The sequence below is a fragment of the Corvus hawaiiensis genome, chromosome 5 (genome assembly GCF_020740725.1).
Source record: "Corvus hawaiiensis isolate bCorHaw1 chromosome 5, bCorHaw1.pri.cur, whole genome shotgun sequence".
In the NCBI taxonomy this organism is placed as follows: Eukaryota; Metazoa; Chordata; class Aves; order Passeriformes; family Corvidae; genus Corvus; species Corvus hawaiiensis.
Window position 1 is genome coordinate 73,370,773 of NC_063217.1, and position 20,323 is coordinate 73,391,095.

At 45.6% G+C, this 20,323-nt stretch overlaps 1 protein-coding gene across 5 annotated transcripts in view; it reads right to left on the reverse strand.

Moving 5' to 3' along the window:
* Positions 1-1,800: 1,800 nt before the first annotated feature.
* The window catches only part of LOC125325678 (ankyrin-2-like), a 40,167-nt gene continuing 21,644 nt past the window's right edge, over positions 1,801-20,323 (reverse strand). For 2 of the 5 annotated variants that reach the window (XM_048302864.1, XM_048302866.1), the window contains 11 exons: positions 19,829-19,850; positions 16,058-16,132; positions 14,531-14,662; positions 14,002-14,148; positions 12,556-12,835; positions 10,585-10,864; positions 8,986-9,078; positions 8,487-8,570; positions 7,320-7,484; positions 6,506-6,688; positions 1,801-4,041 (listed from right to left, as the gene is read on the reverse strand). In XM_048302864.1, coding sequence (XP_048158821.1) covers positions 4,027-4,041; positions 6,506-6,688; positions 7,320-7,484; positions 8,487-8,570; positions 8,986-9,078; positions 10,585-10,864; positions 12,556-12,835; positions 14,002-14,148; positions 14,531-14,662; positions 16,058-16,132; positions 19,829-19,850 — 1,476 coding nt within the window. In that variant the 3' untranslated portion in view covers positions 1,801-4,026. The remainder of the gene's footprint in view (positions 4,042-6,505; positions 6,689-7,319; positions 7,485-8,486; positions 8,571-8,985; positions 9,079-10,584; positions 10,865-12,555; positions 12,836-14,001; positions 14,149-14,530; positions 14,663-16,057; positions 16,133-19,828; positions 19,851-20,323) is intronic. The other 3 variants (XM_048302865.1, XM_048302867.1, XM_048302868.1) reach the window with 3 other exon arrangements.

A 20,323-nucleotide genomic window follows, 5' to 3' on the forward strand; every position in this document is an offset into this window, starting at 1 on the left:
ATTTAATTCTATTATTCTGACAGTTCCTGTGGGTCATACTGGCATAAAAATACAGCAATGAAACTGTAGCCTGACAAAGGGGAAAAGATAATCCTCATGGTTAGCCAGGTGCTGGAACAATAGGAGCAGAGGGAACACCAGTTAATTAATTGGGTTGAGATATTCCTGTGTGTCTATTTGATCTTTTAAATTTATTTTTAATTTAATTGTAGGGGAGTGACGTGTCAGGTGAGCTCAGTTTTAGCCTTAAGCTCAGCAATAGCCATGTTGGGCCTCAAGTGATGATCACTTGGGTATTGTTTTAGTCAACAGGCAAAGGAGGTGTTGGATTTATTTAAAAACAACCAACCAACCAGAGTTTGACCAAAAAGGATGTTGATTTGATGGAGCAGATCTGAGAAGCAGAAGGAAAAGGGAGTCAGTTGGTTTTGAAGTAAGTAAATGGGTGCCCTTGCTGGACATTCCGTGATCTGGACGCGTCCTCTTGGCTCAGTGGGACCAACGGGTTCAGGGCTGTGGTGGGGTGCGAGCAGCTCTCCTGTTTGGGGCTGGTTGTGTGGCTGCACGGCCTTGTTTGGGGTTTTATTGGAACAGCTGAAGAAATGAGCTGAGGGTGCAGTGTTGTGTCTAAATGGCCCTGCAGCGTGCACGTAGAGTGAGGCTTACTCCTCGCACCCTTCCAGTGCATCAGAAATTTAGATGTTCATAGCTCACCTTGCTCCCTTTACCTGCAGAGACCCAAGCAAATCCCCCCCTGCCCGACAGGCTCCTAGGTGTGTAATCCTCTCCTGATGGCAGAGGCGGGAACCAGACATGGCAGGGGACGCACAGGGGGGACTGTGCCTATGGCTGCTGCCACAGCTGAGGGACAGGGTTAGGCCTGGCAAGACAAGCCAGCTCTGCATAGGGGACTGAAAAATCCGGCAAAGGCTGAGGATCCAGCTGCTCTTTCTGGCATTGCTGCTGCACTGACGAGAGTGGCAGCCAGCAACCTCTTTACCCCACGTGCTTTGAGACCTGACAACTGCTGTAGCTTCGGGCTGTTCTCAAACGCTGCTTCCTGTGCCAAGTGCTTGCAGCAACTGCAGAGTTCAGACCTGGGCGATGTTGAATGTTTTAAGGTGAAGGTGAAGCCATTTGGGTTCATTTCCTTAGGGAAAGGCACCGGATTTGGAAGTTGCACACTGTCAAAGGCCTGTAGTTATAGGCTGTAGTGTGTGGAGTAGAGAGCTTGTAGCTACAAAATGCACTGGTTATCTATGCATGGCCTGAGCTGTCAGCTGAGAATCGAGTCTGTCTGTGTTTTCTGGCTCGCTTAATTCCACGTTGTGAATCCACGTGTTCTAGGAAGCGCCCACAGGATGCTCCATCACTTGTAGTCCAGTTTTATGGAATGTTAAGTAAAAATATTAAGTCATCAATGGAAGGGGACAGTGACCACCCTTTGGTGGTACCTACTACCAGGGCTGTCACAGGTGGCAGAATTTACTAAACTGCTCTCTGCTGGTCACAGAGCCACACCGGCATCTTCCAGGGGTTGCGGGGAAGAGAGGCAGGAGGTAACAGGCTCTGCTAATAACACCCTTTTTTGAGCTGTGTTATGGTCAGACTAAGAAAAAAGCTTAGAAGATGGTGCTGGTTCATATAATTTGTATACAGAAACAAAAAAACAAAGCCTTTTGTGTCGCAAGGTGTAAAGCAAGAGTAATGTAATAACTCTGACAGCACAGCTGAGGTCCCTGTGCGGGCACTGTCCCCTTCCTGCTGCGCCGGCAGTAAAAGCGAGCGAGCCACCGTTGCTACATTTAACACTTGTACATTTTTATTTCGTTAAATCAGCCATTGTACACATTGCAGCTATGTATTGTTAGTGTTGTATCTTTTTAATTTTTAACTAATACATGCCCTCATAGATATATTCAATTAGTGTTATCACCATGGGAACAAGATGCTGATTCGTCAACTTAAAATTCACTTCTTCTCACAGTATTCAAGTTCTCTGATAACACAGCAAAAAATCAAAATAAGAGGTGAATAACCATTATGCTGTTACACAGAACATCATCTGCACCGCAAATAACACAACAGAAATGCATTTCTTGAGAGCCCCATCCTTGAAGACCCTCCTGCGCTGTCTCAGCCAGCCAGGAAGCCACAATGCGCTGTGAGATGTTTCATCGCGGGTCTCATTTGGTTTGGCTGCCAAAACACTTTTTTCTTTTCGTTTCCTTTCTCGCCTGCCCAAAAAGTGTCAGCACGGCACCTCAGGTGGTTCTGCCCACAGGAAGCCAGAACTCCAGAGGTGTTTCCATGCTTTTGGCATCATTACCTTAATGAGGAAGTGCCCTTGTTCTGAGCACTGAGTGAGTCGCTAAAAAAAACAAAACCAAAGAACCCTATAGTTGTGGAAGGCCAGATAAGTTGGGACAAAGGATTGCTCCTAGAGGAGAGGGTTGGTTTTACTCTGGTGTTGAGTCTACTACTAAAAAAATTAAATAGCTGTTTAAAAACATTAAGTTGGTGTGTTTGTGTGTGTGCATGTTATGCTAAAACCCTACAGAGCTCCCTCCGTTAAATATTAAGGTATAGAACACCCAAAACGTCAGATCCTATGTTCCCCTTTTGGAAAATAAAAGTGCAGACATGCTATCGTGGTTTTCAGAGGGTCGGTTTAGAAATATATATATATTATATATAGTTACATAACAAAATATGAACAGAAACCGGCTGCCAAGGATTGTGAGCACTTGTTCTTTAAAAACACTTGATCAGAAGATAAAAACTGCTCGCTCAGTGCTAAGAGGGCCAAGAAGCTGACATGGTTCTAGGAGGGTTTGGTTTTGACCTTCAAATGCCGCATGCGTCTTATCGGCTAAGAGGCAATCTTGATAAAACACGGTGAATTAATTATTCTCCTTTTATAGTGGGTAAGTCTTTGTCCCGTAGTTATCTACAGTGCAGTGGACAGCAGGAAGCACCCCCAGTCAGTCGGTGAGGTCGGCTAAGCGGTGATGGAAACGGGAAACTACCGGAGTTAGAATTGTTTAATACACCCCGCCACAGGTCCGGATCTATAGGCTTTAATACCGTACGCGAACGTGCCGTAGCTAGAGCTGCTAGCAACTTGGCTACCTAGTGGGGTAATTTGTCTTTCTTGTTCTTTTGGAAATGTTTGTCTGGAAACGGCTGGCTAAAGGTGTCTGCACTATTGATGGCCACAGTCAGCTGTGATTCACGTGAACAGCTGTCTGTTGCCTGACTCTCGCAGCCTTTGCCTAGACCAGCTCTCTAAACAGTCAGTCTTAGTACGTGGTGGCTCTGCAGCGCTTCCTCCTGGCTTAGTCAGCGTCTGCAGTCCGGGCGGTGCCGTTCCGTGAGCCGGTGCCGTTCCACAGGGTCACTACACCTCGTAACCCACGACGCCAACGGGCAGAGAGTGTTCTGCGGTCTCGTGCGTTTAAGTACTCTGCTATTTACAGTTTACACGTCAACTCCTTTGTACGGTGCGCGTACACAGTCAGTGGAAGAGGCCTGGAGATGAAGTCTGCTTGGCAAGGGCCGTGTCAGGAAGCGAGCGCCAGAGCGAAGGGACAGGGACAAGCGGTGACGCTGGCAAGGGTGCCGGCGAGGCGGATAAATCATCCTGCCTGAAGGATGCTATCTTTGGTCACAAATTAGCTTACAGGGTGAAAAATCATACCAGCACAAAATGAAATTTGGGATGGGGAGAAATGAATTCACTGCGGCCGCACAGGTAGAAGCGGCAGTGGCTGGCATCGGTGATGACTCCGCTACCCAGGGATGGTGACGGCTGCGTACAGGAGGGGTCGCGCGGTGCTGTGCGGGGCGGCAGCTTCTCACTTGGCCTCCTGCGTCCAGTCCTCTTGGCAGAAGTGCCTAAGAAGCTGCTGGAGGTCATGCTGGAGGTCATCCCTGGGGAGCGCTTCTGGGGTGTCTTCCAGCTCTTCTATGTGAACGTGTTTTCCATAGCGGTCCTTCATCACGGTCCTCTTCTGTGTGCTGGCTTTACTTAGTATTGTCCTGGAAACAAAAAAAAGGGAGAGACCTGACTTAGAAAGGCCACAGTTCTGAAGGTCTGAGAATATTGTGGTTTTCAGGCTTTTCCAAGGCAGAGTTGCACGTGCTAGAGAGAAGGCATGGCAATGTCTAAGTATGATGCAATAGTGCCAACTCCTATCGAGGACTGCCTCAGCTGATGCCATGCGCACCCTGGGGAACGTGTCCTCAGCATAACTCAAACCCTGTGTCTGTACTGCAGTGAGCCCCGGCCGTGGCCTTCATAGCGCTGGGTGTGGAGAGCTCGGTGGACAGGAGAAAAGAAGGAAGAAAGAAAATGAAGAATGAATCAATGGAGAATGCGTGATGGGTGATGAATGAATGGAGGATGGACGAAGGGATGATGAACGAATTGATGCCGTCTCGATTTTTACCTTTTTTCTTCTACACATTCTCTGTATTCTTGACACACACATATTTGTAGCTTTGTAGCCTATTACTGTAACTTAGCTTAGCTTCAGGGTTTTCCTAGGCAGAAAGACAAAACCAATTCCAAGACCCCTATGCTCTCTTGGTTCTCTTTAGAAACCAAGGTTGAAACTAGCTCTGTACGACACGTTTTCATAAACAGGGTCCAGTCTTCATCCCAGGTGGGGTGGATTTAGAAATAGAAGTACTAGAGCTGGGGGCATTACTTCACTGGGCATGCTTTTAACTGGGGGCAGCTCTTATCAGATATGCCAATTTGCAGAATCAATACAAATTGTACATGAGTTGCTTGGGGCATGCATCTTCGTCACTTCCCGCCTGAGAAACTGTGCACCTAAGAGTGCACCTTATATAAAGGGACCCCTTTTTATCACCCTGTGTCTTGCTCTTACTTCTGCAGAGAAAAAGGCATCAGAATGGATGGATGGAGGATGGCTGGAGACTGGATGGATGATGGAGACTGGATGGATGAATGGAGGAGAAGGAGAAAGAAGAAGGAGAAGAATCTCTATCCATTCTCCATCCCTTCATGCATTCTCCATCATCCATTCACTATTCATTCTCCCTCCCTCCCTCAATTCTCCATTCCATCAGAATGATGATCATTTGCTACACTAACAAAACTGTATTCACCCCATCTGGGGGTGGGCATTTTTACATATCTGCCCCTGGAGGCCTCCAAGAGAGACCAGCCTTCGTATTACCTGCTGTACCGATATTGTCTAGAAAGTGTTGTTTTATTTCCAGGTTCTTTAAGCCATCACTTCCATCAGGTTAGGAGTTGCTTTAGTACCACTGCAACTAAAGCTTTGCATTCACTGCAGGCACGCACTGCAATGCACTCATGTGAGTGTGTTAATTCATTTGCAGTCACACTTCATCAACTTGCCAAGCCAAACCTTTTAATTACTGATCCATCTTCTTTCTTGACTTCTTTCTCTACCAAAGCAGGGACTTGGACTGTCATGTGGTGACCTGTGTAGCTCAAAGCCTCCAATGCAAACATAAACTTCAAATTACAACACACCCCAAACACGTGGAGCTCTTCCTGCCTTAGTCCTTTGTACTCCCACAGACCAATGCTGAGGAAATGCTGAACAGGTACCTAAAAGCAGCAGCTGCCTCCCTGCTGCGCACACGTCAGATACAGCTCCTCGTGTGCGGCAGTTTGACTGCAGTAATAATTGCACCAAAGCACCTCGCAGTACGAGCTCCTCCTCCCGGCCATCCGGGCTTCCCGATGTGCTGAGGTGGGAGCTAGGAACTAACTACGTGTTCCTTCCCAGGCTCTCTCTCTGAACACCTCTACCAGACAGGTTTTGCCCCTTGTTTGGCCTCTGTGCAAAAAGCGGGACCAGGCTGCTGGTCTGGGTTCCTGGTTACGAAACCCAAACTGCATACACGTGTCACCTGCTGCCACACAGCTTTTATCTGCTTATCTACTTGGTAGGTAGTTACTTTAGCCTCTAAGACATGCTATTCAAGGGGACCATAGGCTGGATTCAGAATGAAGTGCTGCCACTTACTTGTAGAAAATAAAAAACTGTTTTCATCCAAGATCACTTTTCTCTTACTAAAATGTCTCAAGTGATCAGAAAGAGCAGAACACCACAGAAGTGCTCATCAGCTTCGTTGCTGTTTTGTCCTTTCGAGGAGAAACACATCCCTTTACCCAGGGTGGGGGCTTAACTGTAGCCACTTCTAAAATGAGCTCCCCGAGTGGTAACACGTGAATGAACTTTAACTGCGCTCACACCCGAGACTTCGAAGAACTCCACACAAAGCCTCCATGATGTTTTTCTTTGGTCTTAACAAGTTTCTTAGCTAATTCTGCCACGTCAGCTTTCCCTACGCATTCTTTGTATGCGCATCTTTTTGGAACGTGGACTCGCCGGTTGAGGCTGGGGCACCACCACCAAAACCTTTCAGGAGAACAGAGTTTTTCCCTGGGGCTGTGGTGATGCTTGCTGTAATGCTGACATACAAAAATTATCTGTACCTCTTCGAAGTCCTCTTTGGCTGATGGAAGATCAGAAGCCAGGCTGGCATCCCCCAGGTGTTTCTCCGTCCTCTCTCCATGCACTACAGTGGTCTTTATGACTTTGCTGACTTTCCGGCCCTCCACTGGTTCGGACTGGAATTTGGAGGCACTAGACAGAACGGCAGGTTCAGACAGGGTCACCTGCAAGGTCAGAAAGCACAAGTAAGCTGGAGATGAACTCCACACTTTGTGATGTGCACTGGTAAAATGACTTTCCTGTCTGTGGGCTCCATACGGTAAAAAAGAAAAAAGAAAGGGGGAGAAAAAAGAAAAAAGGAAGGAAAAACAAGGAAAAAGAAAAGAAGAAAGAAAAGACTCTTCTTTCTTGTTACTTTACTCCTAAAGAATTAATTCTGATGAGAAATGCTGGCAAGAAGTTTCAGTGAGGTTTTTCACAATTCCGATAACCGCTTGCTACACCTTGCCCTTGGCCCAGGACTGCTGGAAGCACATCCTATTGCCAGCTTCTGGCCCTCTGTCACAACTTAGGTACGCCGATCCAAATGTCTGTAGGGCCACATGGTGAAGCATGGCAGGAAAGCACTTACCTTCTCAGGTTGCTTCTGTTTTTATTACCTGGCTCTAAACCACTTCTTGTCTAAATCATACGTGGTTTTAGCCTCTTCAAAGCAAGAAGAGGCCAGTAAGGTCAACGTGCTGTAACTGGGGGGTTCTAGGACTGAGTGGCAAAATAAGCACACCAAGCTGCAGTGACTAAGAGCCCTGTTGGGGTGCTGCTGCTTTGTGCCACAGCAGGCAAAGCACACCCTACCTCTGAGTGCTCACTGTCACTCTTCAGCACAACCCGCTTCACCACTTTGGAATAACCATCTCCCTCTTCCACAGTGACGGGGGCTTGAGGTGTTCCCTGCATTACCACTTCCTCTTTTTCCGTGCCATCTGGAGCAACAAATCGCCGGATGATCTTCCGAGTCACCTGAAGGAATGGAGTTTAGTCCCCAAAGAATTAGCAGTAAAATATTCCTCCTTGTTCTCTATCTAGTATTTTCTACTCAAAGGGTGTTTTTCCTACGTGGAAGAACCTGCGTAGATGGTTGGGTGTTTTATTCTTCCACACCTACTCAAGAGACTCCTCTGGTGCTGAAGCTCTCGAGGCACTGGCAGGCCAAAGCAAGAAGAGAATTACAGGGTTCAAGATGTGAAATTTCTCAGGAGGATGGGTGTGCATCTGTCTGTGGATGACCCGAAGCCGTGCGCAGAGTGGTTCGAGGCACAGACCTATCCGCGCGAGCAGTCGCGCTCGCTCCTGTGCAACACGACCAAGGAATCTTTGGCTGTGTAACAGGAACTCCAACAGGTTCCAGAGACAACCCATCCGGCCGAGGGGCTGTGACGACTGCTCGAAAGACAGAAGATGGAGTTTGCCACAAGCCCAGCTCAGCCATATCCTAGACCAAATCACTGAGCACCAAGCTGTCAGATAAAGGAGCACTGAAGTTCCCCTTTCACTTCTGTGCTGTGCAGAATTTGCTTTTCTAAGCATGACCTGGTTTTGAAGATCGAGAGTCTGGGTTTATCTGACTCTTACAGACCCAGCCTTCCATTGCTTTCATTAGGACAAGCCAAGAAAGATCCCAGATCAGATTGGGGCAGAGTGAGTTTTTTTGCTGGGGCTTTTTAAAGGAAATAAACAACTTTCTTCTAAAAAATGTGGATCTATGCAGAAGTTTCATTGGCTTTAAATCAAAGTTAACAAAATACGTCCTGTTAGGTTATATACCGTAACACAGAATGATTTTAAGAATCTAAGTAATTCTTCCAACTTTGGTGTCTCTCATGAGCAGAAATTCTCGTTCCTTCCACTCTTTACTCTTCAAATCACGCCCCTTCATAGCAGAAAGTTTGGCATTTCTGTGGATGATTTCTCCTTCCTTTTACAGGAGAGGAAGAAGGTACCAAGGGGCAGAACTGACAATACCTTCTTTACCACTGTGTGGCCGTGTTCATCTGTGTACTGCTCTTCTGTGACTGTTTCTGGTGGCATTTCAGGCATACTATCAGCCTGTACAACAAAGAACAAAGTTGTGTGAAGCAAGGCCTTCATGTGGGTCTCGAAATAAGCAAGTTTAAAATCAGTTAATTGGTTGCAGAATGGAAAAAAATCAGCAATGTTAGGAAAAAACCTGTTCTGCAAATAAATCCTTAGCGAGGCATGCAAAGAAAAGTGATGCCACGGCACGCAGGCAAAGATAGGTTAGTTGGCCTTGTTGTATACGGGGCTGACAAGCCTCCATCCTCCTCCTACCGAGGCGTCTAGTGGAATTTAGAGTTGGGTTAGCAGTGTTACTGTAATCCTGCGGTATTGGAGAGGCTTATCCGGTGGAGATGCATTATTTGGGAGCATCCCGGCTTGAGGTGCAACACCAGCTCAGGGCCTGAGGCAGCGCAGGCTCGTGCAGTCGTTCAACACTCAGTACCTGAATAATCACCCGGCGCCGAATGACCCTGGTAGTGACCATCTCGTCATCGTCCGAGCTGAGCTCCAGCCCGCCTAACTCCTCTGCTAACTCCTAGGGGAAGCATGGAAGCAGGGCTCTGTACGTGGCACTAGCAGTACCTACAGCTTCTGTCTTCCTACACCAGCTCTGCAATTCCTACATTTTGCAGACACTTTCTGTGTTAATGACACAGGAAAATATAGGAAAGCCTTTTAATCCTCTCCAGGGAGCAGTACAGAGCACAGTGGACAGAGAGTAGGACTGAGCAGTTTAACTAGAGGACAGTGTAGCAGTAGCCTCAGGACTAGAAAGATCAGGAGAAATTAGCAACCAGTGTTGGAGTTGTCTCTCCTGCATAGGGAAGAGTTAAAAATTTAAAAATTGCGTCAGAAGGCAAAGAGAGGCTGAAAAGAACGAGGTGGGAAATGGCTGTGCTATAAAAAACGTAAAGGGGAAAATAAATAAGGGCGGGGGGGGGGGTTCCTTTTTGGTGGTACCAGTTGTTGTTGTTTCACTTTAGTAAAAGAACTGGAGGAAAAAAGCAGGGCATTATTTCAACTGCAGCCTGTCCTCCAGCAGCCCTTGTGCTGGGCCCTGCTGGAGATCCTCTTTCAGTCATCTGACACACTTTAAATTCCACCTTTTCCTGAGATCCCAGAGGCAGAGCTCTAAAACCCTTTATTCCAGAGGGGATACCTTTGACCCCACAGTAGCAAAGACTGAAGGGCTTGTTTCTAATGAATGTGACGGTGAAATAATTTCTGCTTCAGTAGAACTGGACCACCTCTGCTCTAACTAGACTTACAAAACTAATTTCCTGCCCAACGGTGCCTTCTCCTTTTCTCCCACTTAGAACGGGCAAAGCAAGTTGCTTATTCTTAAACCTTTATCTGCCAAGAGATTTTAATTCTCCAGTAAAAGCCATCTGGTTGCTCTCTTTCCTTGCTGCTTGATGCCTTCCCCTCTCTGACCACTGCAGTGAAGTCCCTTTGTCTCACACAACCCAAGACCTGCCTCGTGCGGTTTTGATGTTCTCCCTCTCCTGTCTCTGTATCTCTTTACTGCCTGCGTGCTACATAAACACCGTTCTTCCACTACACCCTTAGTAGGCTGCAATGCACAACTGCTGCCTCTTTTCCATCTCAGGGACTTTACAGGCCTTTTATGCCGCTTCTCGTGCTGCTCTGGGCCAGCCTTGCCTTGCTTTATGAGCTTTTATGTTCTTACTTTGCCCACGTTACATCTGTTTCAGCTTTTGCTTGTACACGGTTTGTTTCTGCCCCCGTTACTGACGCTCTCTGTCTCTCTCAGGCACAGATGTAACTGCCACAGGCCAGAGGACACAGAAGGGTAGGGCAGAACCAGAACTACCAGTCTAGACTTTGGGATCTGGGGCTTGCGTCAACTTGGAAAACCTCAAGAGAAAAGCCTTTACCCGACCCTTCTAACCACAGAGGGAAGGAGAAACAACTCAGTGCCAGATGCAAATGAATTACAAATATTCTCATCTTAAGGAATGAGTGAGACGTAAAACTCGGGGTTTTGTGTCAATTACTTTGAGGCAAAGTTGTCATTTACCTTTTCTAAGGATTCCTCCTCGCAGCCCCTTCCAGAATTCTCCACCTGCTCCTCAGTTGACTCCACTATCACAAGACTAGATCTCCTTGGAGAGAGCTGCTCCCGGTGGAGGTGGGGGTCCTCGGGCTCTTGGATGATGGGGGAGTCCCCTCTCTGGGCAGAGGACAGAGGCTGCAGGGGTGCTCCCTGCACCTCTCCCTTTGCCGTGCTCGAGGGTGCGGATTTTCCGCTCGCTGCTTTTCCAGCTCCCACGGACTGCTCCGTTCCTGGACTCGTGACGCTGTGAATTACAGGTTCAAGCGAGTTACTACCGTGCAGTGCTTCCCAGTTTCCATCAATGGGATATTAGGCACTGACTCGTATTCCCACATAACCCATATTATTATGTTGTCTGGCAAAGTCTAGAAATAACTGATACTTCTTGACAGGAACTGCAGAGTAGTCTGGCTGGGAACCCCACGCGTCTTCCCGAGCGCATCTCCAAACGGATATCCAAACCCTGCAATTTTTGCAATTCTGCAAAACTCGGAGAGAGCTTTGCTGTCACTTGCGCCCTCACGTCTCTACAGATTGCCATTTATTTCTTTAGGGGAAGAGCCCGGATCGCTGTAGGAGGATGTGAGGCAGCTAAAACACTGAGCACAAGCTGTGCAGCTGCAAAGTGGAGAAACCAACTTTTATGTAGCATTCTGGAGCTTTAGCAAACAGAAATTTAGAAGAGGTTCAGGTTTTGTTTGTAATGTTACTTTCATGGTTGAACCCCGCTATGATTAATCACTGCCCCAAGTTAGTTTAACCTCTTATTACGTATGTTACTATGTAACACAAATATGAAGGAAATACATCTAATTCAAGCATATGTCCATCCATTCAGTATTGTTGTATACCACCTCTTGGAGCATGTTCCTTACGAGCTATTCAAATCTAGCCCAATTTCCCCTTCAAACTCGACCTGCGGTGCAGCGATATTCCGCTGTCGTCGCTACTCTCGTGCAGTGTCGGCAGCACTGTCTCACAAGGATTCTCTGTTCCTCACAGACATTCCTTTCCTGATGCACAGCCTTAGGGTGCATTGGTAGTTTTGGCTGACACTGCAACAGCAGCTTTCTTCAATGGTATTTTGTGTCTCCCACACTCTCTCCTGGCATATCCTGAGCAAAAGAATGCCCCAAAGTCCGTTTGCTGGACTCAGCTGCCCTTTGACTGCTGGGAGCTGCATCTCCGCATCAAAGCCAATCACCTCCAGGAAAATCACTTCTTTGGATAGGGATTCTTGGTATCTTGCTGGCTTATTAATACCTGAATCTACCCTGCAGAGAGCTCTCAGCAAGGGCACATAATCAGGGAAGGTGGGGAGAAATAGACACGATCTATTTCAAATTCCTTTTCAAATGACACCAACCTCACTGACAGCCCCCACCTCAGAATTCAAGTTTTTGCTGCACAGGCCTTCTAAACGTGTGCTCTGTCGTGTGTTATTCCGTAAGTGCAAGTCCTCGTGTCTCGTCTCTGTAAAACCCTGCTTCTGCTCCCTTGGCCGTCTGAAAGGCGCTTTTAAAACCCCAGTTCTTAATAGAATAGTTGTGAGTTCTGTAAGTAACGAATACATTGAAAAAATTTTGCCTCCATTGAAAAAGCCATCCTGAAGTTGAAGAAAGGGTCCTTTAGGATTACTTTCATGAAGATGCCATCACTTATCATCCAAAACACGAAAAATATACAGAAAACCCTCTTCACTTCTCTATTAACCCTCTTTTCTTTCCTAGGTACTTTCCTAGACACAATTACTGCTTTGTGTTCACAGGAACAAACTGACTTTCTCTCTTAAGGCTTCCCCCATGTGGATTAAGAAGTGGAAACTGCAATTGGAGGAAAATTCTAGCGTGTTCCTAAGTTTCAAAGGACGCTGTAAAATCCTCTTATTACACAGAGATGTTCCCTATGGTTTCATCCTGGTCTTTTGACACTTACAAATATTCCTGCTGTGAAGCAGATGGTTTCCCTGGCACGTCTTGGGGTTTCCCTGAGAATTCAGCTTCTACTTGTTCCTTGTGTGCTTGCCTCAGAAGCTCAGCCATGGACACTTCTGCCTCGCTCCTGGGAGTACTGTCCTGGAACGGGGAATAAGTGACAGACACGTCTTCCTCGGAGACCAGAGGGGGCTGTTCGGTTGGCTCGCTGTCCTTAGATACTCTCTGCTGTTCTTGCTTGTGCCTCGAGCTGTGCACTTCTTCTTGCAGTGCAGAGAACCCTTGCAGACAGAGAGAGCAGAAATCTCGTTACAAGTCTGACCAGGATACAGGAAGCCCTTCCCGTGCTCTCTGTGCATTTAAAATCCCTGGGCACAACTCGTTACCTGAAATTCTTGAGCACCTTGAGCGGGAGGGGACCCGGCCTCTCGGAATAGTCAAAGGAATGCTGGATTGCCACTGCTATGGCCAGATTTGGAAAGTAACAGGCAAAATAACATTTACCCAGAAATTTACCTCAAGTAATTATGCTTGAAACCCTCAAAGTATAGAATAAGATTCACAACAGATTTGTTTTCCAGCAGATTAGGATAGATTTTAGTGACTTGTCCCCCCATGTTCCTTATTTATCTGCTTCTGGAAAAATCAGCTGTACAAAAATAGACAAAAACACTTCACAGAGAACTAGGTATAGGAAGTAGTTCATTTATGTGCCATATTCACTGGAAGCCCGGTGAACTCTGGACAAAAACTTGGGGGGAAAAAGAAAAGCTTGTGCTGAATTTGAGCTGGACAGAGAGGTTATCATTCTAAAACGACTTGGCTGTGATATGAGAACGCTAATTGTGACAAACAGCCTTCTAGTCCTACGTTCTCTTCAAGATGGGACCTTTGCAGCTGTCTAATATGCTTCAGTATTGAGTTAGGCACACGAAAGCATCACTTCTGGCAAAGAGAACTTAATGCCAAATGATTTGGAGGTGTTCCTTCAGTTTGCAACCATTGGATCTAATCCACTGAACTTCCAAACTTAAGAAACGCCATAGCATCCTAACAGAATTACAATAACCTGGATGCTCAAATCCAAAGGGGGTTTTGTCAAAGCACGGAGTAGTTTTCCTTTGACGGATCTTGGTCAAATTCTAATACGACCTTCTGAGCTTTCATGAAAGCACTTGTATAAGCAAAAGAAAAACCAATCCCAAGGTAAACTGGGCAAACACTGCTGGCCACATGACTTGCTTTTGAAGAATCAGCTAAAGCACAGATCTTCTGCCTGGTGAAATGTGACCCGTGCGATGCCAGTGCGATTCGCCCGCAGTCTCTGCTTTCAGAAGGGGATTCTAGTGCTCTGTCACAGGCGCTCGCAGAGGACCCCGGGCCAACGCTCAGAGCAGAGCGATGCTTAGACAGGTACCCTGGGCAGTTTGGGTCAGGAGCCCTTTACCTTCACTGTGGTCCAGTGCCATGGACTGCTCCGTGTCCGTGTACGCGCGCGGGCCGTGGCCCTGCACGGGGTCTATGCCGCTGGTCTCCATCAGGTGAACGATGTCCATGCGGTTGATTTTCGTGAGGCATTGGGTCAGATTTGTATCTGTGGCATTGGAACGACACCGTGCAGCTGAGTTAAACATCACACACACGCTCTCTCCCTTCTCCTTTCCATAGGAAGGGCATATGTAGGATACTGACCAGTATCATCTATAAATTACAGATACGTTTAGAAGCAGTGCTATGTAAAATCTAAAAAGAACTGAATGGCTGCCTCTAAAAATTAGCACTCTGGTTTTTTCCTTGTAACAGATTTGTTGAGTTGCTGTGTCATACAGACAAGACAAGAAATAACACTGAGTACAATCCGTGGCCATCCTTTCTGTAGCCTGAATTTTCCCCACGTTTTCTTGGTGATTGCAACACACAGCTGCCCCCTCAACAAGCACACTGGAGCCGGTTACACACAGGAACCGGAGACAAACCTGTTGCGTGTTTCCCATCCCTTTCAAGCCAGTATTTGAGGAGCGCGTGGCTCTGGTCTTGCAGCGAATTGGGATTTTCAATTCGGATCTGGTGAATTTGCTCTTCTGTGAAGTCCAGTTCTCGCGCTAGCTCTGAAAAAGAAATCCATCTCTGTAAAAAGGTCGACTACTACTCCCTGGGTCTAATTTAATTCAAAGAAAAGTAAATGGCTGTGAATTACAGCTTGACCCTGAGAAAACCCATGAAACCAAGAGTAAGTGATGTCCTTCCCTTGTAGCACAGGCTCAGGCTGCAGTCCAGACAAGAGAAATTACTTGATAGTCTGTAACATCTTTCTTGTATCTGGAACCAGAGGCAGCTTTCTGCCATCACCAAACTAAGATGCAGCCGTTGAAACGGGTTCATCAAATAAGCTAAAGCCACAGCGAATTTGTGAGATTCCTACTGTTATCCTGCTTCTTTCATAAAGGAGGATTCACGTTCTACTCCACTGCCATTATGCATGGGCTTCATTTTGGAAGGTGTCCTGTTTTAATGAGGCAGAGGGAACCCGACCCCAAATAATCTTTTTTCTGGGCTGGTTTGTAAACCTGTGCCACCGTAAACTTCAATAAGTAGAGAGTAACTAAGCATTAGACTCAAATCCTACAAAGTCCAATGAGTTTGAAGCAAAACCAACCCCTGTCTCACCCATCAAATTAACATCTGGCAATCTTTTCTTATAAGCAATCTTTGCCATAATAAAAGACAGGAATATTTATGCAGGTCTATTACCCTGCCCTCCCTAAAATGCTGTAAAACATTAATTTGACGAGAATCCATTTTTTCTAGTTTTGTTTTCGTGGCTGTCCATTCACTTCTATTAAGTTCTCAGCATATTCTTAGTCTGTTACTTTGCACCGTCCAAGTCCTACTGATTTCAAGATAATCTATGTTGGGATGAGTGGGTCCCACTTAACTCTATGGATTGAAGCAGAGGACAGGAAAGCAAGACGTAACACAACAGTGAAGAGCATAATCTTCATTATCGAGGAGGTAAAGTGTTTTCCCTGGCATGCAGCTCTTCTTTAACTCCTAGAGTCTGGCTTATTTTCAGGAGTGTGATACTGGTCTAGCAAGGGCCACAAAGTGTAGACCTGACGTGATTTTTTTGCAACATTTTTTGTGTCAGACTGCGCAGTTTGACACAGCGTGAAGGTTTCTGCACAGGTCTTTCTCTTTTGCAGAGGCTTTAAGCTGATTGTCAGTGACATTTGCATCTCATTCCATGTTACTCTCACTTGTCTCCACTACTGTTCGCTGTCTCAGGTCTATTGAATCCACAATATAAATATTGCTTTAGGTGATTGTGATTGTTTAGGTACCTTGTGATCCCATTTAGGACTCTTAGTATTCCAAAGACAACAAGCTTCTGAAATATTTTTATAAAACATCTTCAGATAATCAGAAAATAATCCAGAATAAGCATGAAAGGAGTGGGGACCATTCCCATCCTTTCTCTCTGGAGCAGACAACGTGCGTTTTACCTGTCCAGCTGAATCCAAGGTGATCCGCGATATGGGCCAGTCTCTCCTCTGTCTTTTCCTGATCATCCTGTTGATCTAAAGGTCAAAGAGAGCTACAAGTTGCCTTTTGCAAGTTAAAAACCATTTCCATAGGAGAGAGAGCCCAAGAAGGGAAAGCGCTGGTTTTTCCTAACTGCTGCGTCTAAATGTGGACAGGCTGCGTAACTCAAGCGAGGCCTGTAAATCCCTAGGTTCAAAAAGAAAACCAAAAAGCTTGGCTTTTCAAAAAGCACAGGACTATCTAGTTTTTCCATCTGAAAATCAGCCTTTCACGTGGAATTGTCATGTAGGACTGAAGCACCTACGGTGTCTGTTTCGGCCAAGCATTTTACTCTAAAACTTCTTTCTAACGTTCAGTTGAAGACTTAGTCAAAGTCAAGAGCCATCGTTTTCCATGCCTCCTTAGCAAATGCCAGGGTTGAAGAATTCATCGGGGACCGGTGCTTCTGATCGTGTTCTTTCTGTTGTAGGGCAAGTGGTGTTCAAACAGCCCACACAGCACTTGAGATTATGGTCTGTATTTGAGATACTGTTCATTTCAGTGTCTTTGACCCTCTGGACAGGGAGTGAGACAAAATGCTCACAACAAAGGCAAGGAAAAATCACACGGTCATTCGTCAGTCCTCATTCCTTTCACTAAAGGTGAGACTGACAGCTCCTCCCATCCCCAGAGCTCGTTTGAGGATGGCAGAATTTGAGTTTTGATTTTCCCCGAACGCGCACGTGGATTGCGACACCTCTGAATCAGGAAATTGCTTAGGGTTCGTGATATGCACGTGTCATTTCAGCTCCTGATTTCCATTAGGGCTACCCAGCACTAGCACACAAGTAGGTGAGAGGAAAACCAAGTACCAGAAAACGTGTACGAACGTTACCCGTGACTCAGGGTTTTCTTCAGACACGGACCGTCAAAAAAAGGGAACACAAAAAGCTTCGTTCTTTAAAACTCCTGCAGATCTCTTTGCGTACCAACTCAAAAGTCTATAAATTTGCCTGTCTCGCTTTCAATTGACACCCAAACATTTGTTATTAGTAGAAGTTAAGAGTTAGTAATAGGGCCAGGGAAAGTCAAAAGCCAAAACGTGCATGACCTAAGCAATCAGTTTAATGATAAAACCATACGTATGTTTAGAAGTGTTTTTTTGCTTATTAAGGTAACACTTCCCCATAAGCATTTATGGTTTGCAATCTTGAGATCGTTTCACAGACAAGAACACAGACACAAAATAAAAAACCCAAACACAGCTCACAAGGGGAAAAAAAAGCACAACTAACCACCAAAAGCTGAAAAGAAAATGCCACACACACTACACCTGTACACAAACGCACCCACGCACCAAAGAAAACAAAAAGATCTTTCACTTTAATGGAGCCTGATTTATCAGAAGGATCAGTTGTCAGGATGGCAGTCATTTTGATCAGATCTTGTTTCATCTCAGAAACTTCAGACAACAGGTCTGGACTGGCTAGTACAGGGACTTCGTTAACCAGATGGCTTTTCAGGACAGATGTTTCTGTAGATTCTGTCTCGTCATCTTTGATGCGAATGAAAAACATCGAAAGTAAAATGGAAATCAAAAATAGAGATTGGAAAATGTAATCAGGACTGAAAATGACAGTCTTTGGCTGTAGTGGTAGGAAGGTCAACAAAATGGGCTGGGAATGGTGGATCCACAAGATCTGAGGGTACAAGAGCAAAGCAAAGCTAACAGGGCGGGGGGGAAGGAAAACCAACTGAAAAGGAAAATGGCAGGAAATAACTTGCTTCACTTTATTGCTAGAGCACAACCACACATACAGTATCAAAGCTGGAACAAACCAAATCAGGACACCACTAAGAAAAAAACCCAAAACAACAACAACAAAATTTCAAATCAAAGCCAGAAGAAACACAGTGAAGTTACACAAAGAGAGGCATCTCAAGATTGTTCAGATGTTACAGATCAATGTTCGAATAAAAAGAAAAACAAGAGAAAAGGGGGAAAGCATTAGAACTGATTGAAAGTCCATTTCCTCTAAGAGAAAGCCAGTGTTAGCAAACTGTCAGAATAACATCGGGTTAACAGTTAACAGACAGTCACACTAGACACATACGTACAATTCATGTACGGCCAGTTATTTCCATGCAAAGCAAAGGTGTTGCAAATGCTGCTGGGTAGGTAGCTTCAGTTAAAAACAAGAGCTCTAAAAATTAATCATAGAAATTAAAGGTACATGAAAATCCTGTAAAACATACTGTGGTGAAATATTGTCTAATCTGGCAGTCAACATACAGGAAGGTGGCTGCAGCTAATTCCCACTATGCCGTAACTGCCTGCTGGTAATATTTCATTTCAGCAAGGACTAGCAGAAAATGCACGCTGAACAGAACAAAACAGTGGAGAACTGAAGCAAGTTACAAACAGAACACAATGCTTAGGAATTACTAATGGGCATTTTCCCTTTCAAGGTAGCACGTCACATGGAACTGCACATTTCAGCACCCCAGCAAAAGTCAAAGCACTAATGCAGATGAGGAGAACCTAAGCAACACAGAATTAGCTGTCTTTATCTGTAAAAAGGATTCATTTTGCTACACTGTTCTCCTGGGTGCAACGAGCGCTAAGTATCTGTGCTGTACATTAATTAGAGCTAGATTGCTGCGGGTATTTTGGGGCTGAAAATGTGGTCTTTTGGTGCTGCTGCTTTACAGTGAACTGTCTGGTGCACACCGAAATGCCAGCCAGTAATTCTGTAAAACTGCAGTATGTACTTTCATAAATATCAAACGTATGACTCTTCCACTGGCCAATAACGGAGTTAATCAGCCTGAAGCAAAGCAACTCCAGTGGGAAATAAATTGGAAGTGCTGTCCAGACAGTGTGTGGCTGGAGCAGGAACACCCACCGGGGTTTCTCTGGGGCCCTGGGGGATTTGGCAGTGAGGAAGCGGCCGGAGGCCAATGCGACACGCTGCACTTTAACTGCAAACAAGGCAAGACGTTGCACTCCAGACTGGAAACAAGGCAGATGTCGTTCTTTTCCTGAACGGATCCAAGAATGGCTGCATTTGGAAGCAGCTCTCGTCAGGGACACTTCAGTGTGTGCAGAGATTTGTTTGATTTGCCTCTCCCGTAAAGGAGACGTTTGCGAGCCCCTGCCCCGCGCTCTCTCACGGTCACGGCCTGGTTGTGCGCGCTCAGAGGGTGTTTGTGCTGCGCCAAGCTTTCGGGTCAGATTTACAGCCATATTTCACCACAGTAAAGGGTGGGGCAAGGGAGGCAGGGTTAAACAGCCTGATTCCTTTGGACAGTATCACTTTTTGGCATGGTTGTATTCCATGAGACTAATGAAATCGGTTGGAGTCCTCATTAGGTTTTCATTAAAAGTGATACTGTCATCCGTCTCAAATATGAGGCAAGAACGTGTGTCAACAAAAGGAGAAAACAAAAAAAGCGGAGGGATGAGCATTCATACGAGCAACATAGCAATAGCGGGATCACTAGGGATGTCAAAGGAAAGTAAATGCTTAGATGAACGGTTTTAAACTGCATTACTTGTTAATTTACATGTTAAAGCGTATTTAATTGGATAGCTGCCGAGATATTAAATTGTTTTCTATTACAGTTGTAAGTATTGATGTTATGAGCAGTAGCAGTTAAAACTTAGCTCTCTTTCATGCTTATCTTTACTCTTAACCATCTCTCATACAAACTGCATTATAACATTCTCAAGAAAAAAAAGAAAATCTTACTTTTTTCTGAAGTCACATCAACCTGGAAGAGAAAAAAGCAGGAGATTTAAAAGTTCAACTAGAATTGCTATACAGAGCCACGAGTGAAGTGCTAGTTGTACGGAGAAACACGGACGTAAATGGAACCAAGAATGCATTTAAAATAACAGCAAAAGCGTGGCTTAATTTATTTAAGGTCTCTAATACCAGAAAAACTGTTACTTTGCTATAGTCATGGTCAACAGTAGATGCAACATGTTGCAGTGTATTTCCTTTAAATGCTCTTACAGCAAGTGTGGAGGGCCTAAACTTCTGCACGACCGGGTATTTTGTTGCATTGCTCCTAATTTATTTCTTCCCATCTAAAGCAAAATACTCCAATATGGTTATGTGATGGCACATGGTGCATCTGAAAGGCAACCAGGAAGTTTTATGCCTTGTGTTTCCTTGGACACGTTCATTCTGAGAACAGGGATTGCATTTTTGCCTCTGTGTTTAGTGATGACGAAATGCAGG